At 56.5% G+C, this 9,514-nt stretch overlaps 2 protein-coding genes across 2 annotated transcripts in view; one reads left to right on the top strand and one right to left on the bottom strand.

The window, feature by feature from the left end:
- Positions 1 to 3,822, top strand: part of VOLCADRAFT_95682 (uncharacterized protein) — a gene marked incomplete at both ends in the record, with an annotated part of 11,130 nt that extends 7,308 nt beyond the window's left edge. Inside the window, 6 exons of the mRNA XM_002954831.1 lie at positions 147 to 368; positions 521 to 723; positions 1,079 to 1,157; positions 1,686 to 2,443; positions 3,295 to 3,460; positions 3,647 to 3,822. Of these exons, the coding sequence (XP_002954877.1) occupies positions 147 to 368; positions 521 to 723; positions 1,079 to 1,157; positions 1,686 to 2,443; positions 3,295 to 3,460; positions 3,647 to 3,822 (1,604 nt within the window). The remainder of the gene's footprint in view (positions 1 to 146; positions 369 to 520; positions 724 to 1,078; positions 1,158 to 1,685; positions 2,444 to 3,294; positions 3,461 to 3,646) is intronic.
- A 2,016-nt stretch (positions 3,823 to 5,838) lies between these two features.
- prxQ (peroxiredoxin Q, thioredoxin dependent peroxidase chloroplast precursor) lies at positions 5,839 to 7,541 on the bottom strand (the record flags this gene model as incomplete). Its single annotated transcript, XM_002954776.1, has 3 exons — positions 5,839 to 5,976; positions 6,941 to 7,096; positions 7,419 to 7,541. Coding segments are annotated over 3 exons (417 nt in total), but the record flags the coding sequence as incomplete, so codon positions are not given.
- Between the last annotated feature and the right edge of the window lie 1,973 nt (positions 7,542 to 9,514).

The following is a 9,514-nucleotide window of genomic DNA, read 5'->3' as shown; positions in this document are numbered from 1 at the left end:
GGAAGGCAGCGGGGGGCAACGGCCCCTGGGGAAGCCCCGCCCCGCCCCGCCCTTTGTGAGCGCCCCCAGACCCCCCATGATGAATGGGCCCCTTCGCCGTAATGAGGGCACTCGTACACGGTTACGTTCGTACACTCGTACAACAGGCATTGCTCGGCTGGTTTCTGACGCCCAAGCTCGGGAGGCTCCCGTACAGCGGCTGGCGGATGCAGTGGCGGGGAGGTTCTGCTACGGCGTCATGGCGGCGGCCGCCGCCACGTTTGTGTTTTGGATAACTGCGGGCCCCGCCCTTTTCCCCGGAGTGGTCGGGGATCCGGAGCTGGCGGGAAGCGGTTGGGCAGCGGTTGAGGCGTCGTACCACAGCCACGGTGGGTTGTGGGAGAACTGGAACTAGAACTGGGGAAAGGTCTGCTTGTCTGCCCGTATGTATGTATGTATGATGTCTGCAATTTCCTCCCCGTCTCTCTTCTTTCTCACCTGAGGCCAACTTTAACCGAAATAACTGCTGGCCGGGCTGTAGGTGTCGGCGGCTGGGGCGGCGGCGCCGCCGCGGCGGCGTACGACGACGACGCGCTCCTGTCGTCATCGGCGCCGCCGCTGCTGCTGCTGGCGTTACGACTTGCAGTTGATGTGTTGGTAGTGGCATGCCCGTGTGCTCTGGGGTTGGCCACCCCCACTGCCGTACTCGTGGCGTCGTCCCTGGGGGCTCGGAAGGGCCTGTTGGTGAGGAGGGTTTGCGGGGGGGGGAAAGGGTGTCTTTGGGTATGTTTTGAGTTGTGGAAGGTCATTTGTTGTTGTTGTTGTTGCTACAGCGGGCTACCAAGTTTCTATACCGCGATGCAAAGCAACCGGTCTTTGTGGGGGGAGTGGGGCCCGCGATGGGGAGAGCACCGGGGGCTTGGTGGGTGGTAGGACACGCAATGCGCGCACGCACACACACGCACACACACACATACACGCACACACACATATTTCCGTTTGGCCGGCACAAGGTCTCCCCTAGTTCCCCTCTTAACTACCCGTTACCCCCAACCCCCGGAAACCCCTAACCCCCCCCCCCTTTCCCACTGCACCTAAGGTTCGTGGAGGTGACGTACTTGAGCGGTTGGCGGCCGTTGACACTGTCGTACTTGATAAAACGGGCACACTAACCGAAGGTGGGTCGGGGGTTGGCTAGGGCCTTGGTATGGCCACATGAGAGGATGAAATGAGCTGTGTGTATATGTGTGTGTGTGTGTGTGTTGCCGTACACGTGTATGGCGATTGCGGGAGGACGGTTGACGGGGCGAACAAGATAAGGCGTGTGCATGCGCTTGTGGCTGTGGGGCCTACCCTTCTTCTTCCTCCTTCTTTTCCTCTTCTTCTTATTATTATTATTATTCTCGCTTCCGAGAGTCTAGAGTTGGTTGGGTATATTTTAGCAGTAGTCCGCTCTCCCCCCTCGCAGCCCGCAGCCGACCCGCAGCCGATCCGCCCTTTCCCGGTAGGTAGGTAGGTAGGTAGGTAGGTAGGTAGGTAGGTAGGTAGGTAGGTAGGTAGGTAGGCGGTAGGTAGGCGGTAACTATGTCATTCGCGTTTTGCATTCTTCTAGAGCCTGATCAAATACACACATATGCATTTAAAGCTGCTGGGCTCCCTCCCCTCCCTCCCCCTCGGCTCATCACGCCCCGTCCGCTCCGTCTCAGGCAAGCTCCGAGTACTAGGAGTGCAGGTGGCCGCATTGCCGGCGCTGGTAGATGTGTTTCAGACTGAGCGGGAGAAGGAAAGCGCAACAACAACAACAACAGCAGCCAGCAGCAGCGGTGGCTGTGGCGAGGAAGAGGCAGTGCTGCGCCTGGCCGCGGCGGTGGAGGCCGCAACGCGCCATCCACTTGCGGATGCCGTACTGGCGGAGGCGCGGAGGCGCGGCCTGGGGACGCCGCCGATGGTGGAGGCGGCGGCGACGGCGGCGGGACGCGGCGTACGTGCGAGGGTGGATGGGCGGTGGGTGGCGGTGGGCCGTCGTGAATGGGTGCTCGAGGCCGTCAGCGGCGGTCGGGCCGACGCCGCAGCGGCGGCGGCGGAGCCGACGCTGACGGCACCGCCGCCGGAGGCAGCGGCGGCCGGTGCTACCTCCGTCTGGGTGGCGTTGGAGGGTCGAGGTGTCGTGGGTCGCATTTGGCTGCGAGATACGTTGCGGCCTGATGCCGTGTCGACGGTGGCGGCGTTGACGGCGGCGGGCAAACGCGTGTACGTCATGTCTGGCGACGACCCCGTGACAGTTGCGGCGGTGGCGGCGGCGGCGGGTGTGGCGCCGGCGGCGGCGGCGGGGGCCCTGTCACCGGAACAGAAGCTGGAGGCGGTCGGGCGGTTGCAGGCGGAGGGGCGGGTTGTCGCGATGGTGGGCGACGGCATCAACGACGCTCCGGCGCTCGCGGCTTCAGATGTGGGGGTGGCGCTCAAGGTACGACAACTGAATGGTTTTCTTAAGGGGGGGAGAAGGAGGAGGAGGACTGTTAAGGAAGGGTGGTGCAGGTTAGGAAAGGGTGGGGAGGGGGAGTGTCATGGACTGCGTGTTGGCGGGGGGTTGGAGGGGTTTTGGCGGGGGGTTGGAGGGGTTTTGGCGGGGGGTTGGAGGGGTTTTGGCGGGGGGTTGGAGGGGTTTTGGCGGGGGGTTGGAGGGGTTTTGGCGGGGGGTTGGAGGGGTTTTGGCGGGGGGTTGGAGGGGTTTTGGCGGGGGGTTGGAGGGGTTTTGGCGGGGGGTTGGAGGGGTTTTGGCGGGGGGTTGGAGGGGTTTTGGCGGGGGGTTGGAGGGGTTTTGGCGGGGGGTTGGAGGGGTTTTGGCGGGGGGTTGGAGGGGTTTTGTTTTTTACGAGTGTGGAGGGGGTCGGGGAGGTCGAGGCGGAGTTCAACCGCGCGGGAAATTAGATTGGGACATGCAACGCGACAAGGAGGTGCGTGCGGTTAACTTTCCTTTAACCCGAGTATTATTTATTTTATATTACCAAATTTTTTTACGGCTAATATAAAGAGCCTGTTCAAAAACTGCTCCAGAACAGGTTTACATCGTCTTTTTTCTACCTCCACCCCATCTCAGCCTGCCAGGCTTCCCCCGCCTCTCCCCTGCCTTAACCTTGCTAGGGCCCTGCATACCTGGATAGACCCTAAACGTGTATAAAGCCTCCTTAAATCCTTCTATAATCTTCTATAATCTTCTATAATCTTCTATGATCTTCTATAATCTTCTAGAAGCTTACCGTCTGGCCGTGTTTTACCGTTCCCTGATGGACTGATGCGACCCTGGCGGCGGCGCAGGGCGGTCTGGATGCGGCTGGAGAGGCCAGCGGGGTCGTGCTGATGGGGGACAAGCTGAGTCAGATCCTGGATGCCCTGGAACTTGGATCCGCAACTTTGAACAAGATCCGTCAGAACCTGGCCTGGGCGCTGCTGTACAACGTGGTGGGGATTCCGCTGGCAGCAGGTGCGGGAGGGTGTGAGTGTGAGTGCGTGTGCGTGTGCATGGAGGGTGTTTGTATTTGTCTTTTATACGGTCCGAGCCACGGCGCGATGGAAGTGAAAAGTGGCAAAGGTACCAGGTACTCCTTAACTGATCATAACCGACCAACTCAACCCCATCCGCAACTAAAACTCCTGAAAACCACCGCAGGAGCGCTACTGCCGTCTTTTGGGTTATCCCTGAACCCCTCTGCTGCCGCCGCCATGATGGCGTTCAGCTCTCTGGCTGTAGTCAGTAACAGCCTGCTGCTGCGGTCCGGGAGGACGGTGGCGGCGGAGCAGTCGCCATCTCCATCGGCGACGGCGGCGGCTTCGCTTGTCAAATGAATGAAAAATGAGCTGTCTTTGTTGGAAGCGCGCCTTGGTCATTCGAATTTGTTTATTTGATTTGTGGATGCTGAAGAAGGGGGAAATGGAAGATACGAGACGTTTTCTATAAGTGGCGGTAGATATGACATTGTCGTTACGGCATGTGTAAGGAGGCGGGAGGATAAGGTTTCACTAACACTAACACTAACACTAACACTAACACCGATGGAAACCTTATCCTCCCGCCAGTGTTGATGCAGGGAGGGCAGTTAAGGGCAGTAAGGGGAGAGCGGGGAGTATATGGTGGTGGTTGTTTGAAAGTCTGTTTGCTTTACTTGACGGATGTTTACATCCTCCAGTGTTTTTGCCTGTACGGTTGAAAGATGATCGTACTTGTGCTGTTTCTTTAGCCTGTTTTGGCAAACAAAAGCATTTTTTCATTCTGCCAGTTGTTATCTTTTTTCCTTAGCTCTCTGTACACTGAACTAAAGTGGCAATTTGTTCGGCGAAGGAGATTGCTGCATAATCAGATCACACAAGTAATGAACTTTGTATTATAACACTCCTTTTCAACCAACAAACAATAACTAATGGAAGTAATTTTACAACTTGTCAGAGCAAATTGCAACGCATACAGCAAACAGACTGATCAGTCTCCGCCCCAGCATAGAACCATCGCAGCCAGGTAATGAAACTGTATCACATCCCCTCGTCTCACACCCCTCAACCCATCCCCTATTCAGCCTCCATTTCTCCCACCCCACTACCTCGCGATGGATAAGTGGGACAGTCGCAGCGTCTCAGCACTTGATGGCAACGACAAAATACGGTTTTATATCAAGCGAAATAGGGAGTGGTGGAGGGGAAATGAAGGGAAGTTCAGGATTACGAGGGAAATACGCCACAACTAACTCCACAAATACCAAATAACCAAATAACTCCACAAATAAATATCTCTCAAATTTTAAAACACTCGTTACAAGACACGCTCTCGATGCAAAACTCCGTACAACAGCTCGTATCACTCCCATCAAAACTGGTTGGGAAGCGCCAGCGCACCCCCTCCCCCCGCTGAAACTCCGCAACCAAACTCCTCTCACGTTTTAAAAAACCTGAGATGATGCTCTACATGCTCAATCTCCACACTCCCCCTCATCTCCCCCTCATCTCGCACTCGTTGACTCCTTCGACCAATCGACGGGACCGACCCTGACCACACGGGGTGAGACCACACGACACCATGCCAGACTAGCTGTGCCCCTAGGGGGGGGGGCCGAGGGGTATCCAGAGGGGTACAGCCGCAGGTACTCCTCGACCCCATGACGGGGTGTCTCGGACATCAGACCATGCAGCCGAATCTTATATTTTGCACGTACCACGCAGCGGCAGCAGAGCGGGGTACATCAGCAAAAGAGCTGCTGCTGCTCACTACCACCGACCACTGACCACCGCCGCCGTCGTCGCCACCACCGCTAGTCTCACCACACTAGGCGGTGACCTTGGCGGCGGCCAGGACCTGGCGGCCATAAAGATGCGCATAGGGTGAAGGGGAGGGAAAGCGTGAGAGAGACGAGAGGAGGGGAGGGGAGGGTGTGGGGTGTGGGGTGTATGAGTTCAGAAAGGGAAGACCTTCCGGGGATTTGGGGGTATATTTAGAGCTAATGGGAATGTGTGTTTTGAACACTAGATAGAGTAGTAATGCGTCGAAGTGAAGTGTGTGTGTATGGCATTGTTGTGACGATATAGTACTTGAGCGGGGGGAGGTCTGGAGATGCACAGCACCATTCAGTGGTGGCTAGGACAGACAGACAGACAGACAGACGGAAAGAGACGGGAGTTGCTTTGGATCAAGTATAATAATCGCTGTTGAGGTCGATAGACGGACAGACAGACAGACAGACAGACAGAGAGAACACCGTGCACACGACACCACGTTGTATGTTGAGAGACACCACGGAGAAGGACGGAGGTGCAGCAACGGTGCAGAACAACAAAACGAATTAACATGTTGGGGTCACTCATACAACATTTCCGCACCTTAAGCGCCTCATCGACGTGCTGCTCCACGTTGAATTGGTCGTTGAAGGACAGCACGCAGCGACCGGACACGTCGATGACATACGTCTGGCGGCCCGGCAGGAGGCCCAGGAGGTCCGCCTTGATGCCGAAGGTCTGGTGGGGTTGGGCACCACCGCGGGAGGGGGAGGGGGAGGAGGAGGAGGAGGAGGAGGAGGAGGAGGAGCGAGGTGAGGGAGGGGGCGCGGGAGGAGGGGAGGGAGGGGGGGCAGGCGGGAGGAGGACGCGGGGGAAAAGGTAGGCGGTAAAGTAGAGACAGAGTGCATTTTTTGTTTTTTTTGTGTCTGTGCGTATGTGTAACCTATCGACCTATATGTAAATGTACGTGTGTATGCGTGTTTTAGGTGTGTATTATGTATGTGTGTGCGTGTGTTTGTTAACTACCGATCCTGCTGATGCGAATATCCAGGGTTATGGTGCTTTGCGACTTCCTCGCCTTGTCGGTGTCGGGCAACGGGAGCGAGTCTGTGTGTTCTTGTGTGTGTTTGTTACGTACCGATCCGGGCCTGGTGGCAGTGGCCAGGTCCACCTAACTGTATACCCCAACGGGAACGACCGCCGAAGCACTCTCCTCCTTCTGGGGGGAGGAGAGGGGCGTGAGGGGCCACTATCCCCTCCTGCTCGCCCGAGGGCGCGCGACACACTCTGTGTCTCTACCTCACTCTGTGTCTCTACCTCACTCTGTGTCTCTACCTCACTCTGTGTCTCTACCTCACTCTGTGTCTCTACCTCACTCTGTGTCTCTACCTCACTAATCGATGATGAAAGAGCGCACGGTGGCTACGAAGGCCCGCTCACAACCAACCCCCCTCAGCGCGCGCTGCGGCACCGTTCTGCCCCCCAGGCAGCCTTTGCACCATTTGTACCCGGGGTGCGGCTACCCGCCCCGGGTGAATCACCTTACATCACCTTGAGGTGCCCTTCTCCGTGATGTGGGGCAGCCTTGTGTCTGTATGTGCGTGTATGTGTGTGTGTGTGTGTGTGCTGTGCGTGTGTCTGTGTGCGTGTGTGTGCGTGTGTGTGTGTGAGAGAGAGAGAGAGAGTGCACGTGTAACCCCACCTTGCGCAGAATGGCGTTCTGGTCAGTCAGCAGAGGGTACGGCAGGTTGTTGGCCTTGGCGAAGGCGGCGTTCTCCTCCGGGGCGTCAGAGGAAATGCCGTACACGGCCGCACCCGCCTGAGTGAAGCGGCTGTACTCGTCCCGGAAGCGGCAGGCCTGCAAAACATCAGGAGGGGGGGCAGGGGGAAAAAGAGAACACAAGGGGAGAGAAACGGACACCAATTACTGCGAATCCACAAAAATTCAGAAAAGGAAATGAAACGTTGCTGTTGTGTTGTCGTAACGTTGCTCTTGCTGTACTTGTCGTTGTGTTGCTGTTGTTTGCTCTGCTGCTGTTACTGAAGGTTGTCAGTGCAGGTCCTTCTTGTGATGTGCTGCTGGACGTCAGTGACTCTCAAGGTATAGGAGCTCTTAAACCTTATCTCGCTGCAAAAAGCAACTCGTGCACGTAAGAATGGATGCCGTACAATTGTCGTACCTCCTTGGTGCAGCCGGGGGTTGCGGCCTTGGGGTAGAAGAAGAGCACGACGGGTTGCTTCCCCTTGAAGGATGAGAGCGACACAGAGCCGCCCTGGCTGCTCCGCAGGACCCTGACGGGTGGGGGTGGGGGTGGGGAGGATAGGGAAGAGCTTGAGGAGGGGGCAGTTGATCGAACACGAGGAAGCGTTTGCGGGCCGCGAGGAGAGGGGGAAAAGAAGTGGTAGCATAGATACACGGGGTGTCCTAGACCTTAAGAAACCAAGGGAGTTGCAATGTGACTGAGGGCAGCAAAAGAAACACCAGGCAAACGTAGACATTTCGAATGTTGCCGAATATACCGACCAAGGCCGGGGTCGAAGGTCCCGAACTGGGTAAAGGGAAGGAACATATACGATACTGCCACAGTGCGAACATCAATATGATTAATTGCTTGTTTGCAAGGGTAAGCATGACCCGCAGAGAACGGTAGGGCACAAGGCACGGCAATCCTACCACGCACCTGTAGTAGTCAGGGTAGTTCTCCATCTTATCACCAACCTTCAGCTCGGCCTGCCAAAACAATGTACACAGTGCCGATGCCCGTTCGGTGTTACCCAGATTATACATTCCTTCCGCTAGGACAGAGCACGGTATATTTCGTGAATGAGCAATCTCATTGCTCATAAAGTGGAGGAGATCTCTTACAGCGCAAACGCATGTTGCAAGAGCGCAGCACGAGATGAGTCGCGAGAGCAAATTAGACAAAAGGCACCTGTAAATAACTATATTAATACAACTGTTTCACCTTAACAAGCACAACGGCGGACCGCTGCACGCGCGGGGCAGCGCGGACCGTTGGAGCGCGAGCCACTGGCCGGGCAATTGGGGCCTTCAGCGTTTGCATTTTTCCTAATTCAAGAAATGGAGCCAGATGTCAAATCCCTTTGCAGTTTCTTTTGCAAGTATAGCGCTCAAATCGCAGTTGACGAGTAGAAGGTTTCAGACCTTACGTCGAGATAAGGCCTATTTGACCTTTTTTGTCAACTTGCAGCTGAGGAACGCACCATCCTCAAACCAAGCAGCTCAGTTTTCGAGGCTTTACTCTATCTCTCGTATAAATAAAAATAATTGGGAATTGTCGCTAAATTTTCCGATGGAAGCCCTCCCATCGTTGGGAAGCGTAAGGCCTTCATCTGTCCGTCCACCGGATCGCAGGCCCTATCATAACCCCACGCAAATTCCTCTAGGATAATGTTCCGAGACATCAACTCGATGACCAATCACATGCATGACCCGCAACTAACCCAGAAGTATGAATTCCCTGATACTTAATTCCTGTGTGTCCGCGGCGCCCAAACGCTGCTAAGTGTGAGGCCCTGCTTGCCCCCGCTTTCATGCTGCCGGCAAGATGAAAGGAGAAACACTCGTGGGGGCCCCCCGATGCCAAAGGGTTGGGCGTCCCCTGCGTCACTATCACTCCACCTTTCCGTCCACCTTTCCCTACCCTGCTCAAAACCCAGGGCGAGCACAGGACCGTGTTTTCCCCCATATCCACCGCAATCCTTCAAGCATGTTTGCAGAGGTATCAGTTCCCATCTGGGGCGCTCATTGCATATGGGGCTGTCGACCCGACCCGATCCGACCCGACCTGACCCGACCCCATCCGACCTGTGGGTCGCACCACTCACTTCAGTGTCGCCTTTGTGGCCTATTGACGATGCGAAAGTTTCAACCTGGCCCGACCCCACCCACGTGGGTCGCCTATGCACCTTTTGTCGTTTTAAATTTTGAATTCCTGGCTGTTGCAGCAGCGGCAGCAGACGACAGCGTTGGCAATAGTGACCGAAGGAGGAGGTGCACTCGCGCAGCATTCCTCCCCCTTTTCGGGCATCTTACGCCTTGTCGGAGGTGGCGATGCCGCGGGAGGTCCCTCCGGCAGCTCCTCCATGAGCCCGCCATTGCCATGGGCGCTACTGCCGGTACCAGTGCGCGGCCGTAGCTGCACTACGGTGGGACCCCGCGGAGCCCCATTGCCCTGCATATTGACGCTGTTGTGCTTCAGGCGGCTGCGCGCCATTTTCTCCGGCTAGGGGAGGGATGCCTGTCAGACAGGTC

This window comes from Volvox carteri (genome assembly GCF_000143455.1).
Source record: "Volvox carteri f. nagariensis unplaced genomic scaffold VOLCAscaffold_46, whole genome shotgun sequence".
Taxonomy (NCBI): Eukaryota; Viridiplantae; Chlorophyta; class Chlorophyceae; order Chlamydomonadales; family Volvocaceae; genus Volvox; species Volvox carteri.
This window is presented reverse-complemented; position numbering and strand designations above follow the sequence as displayed.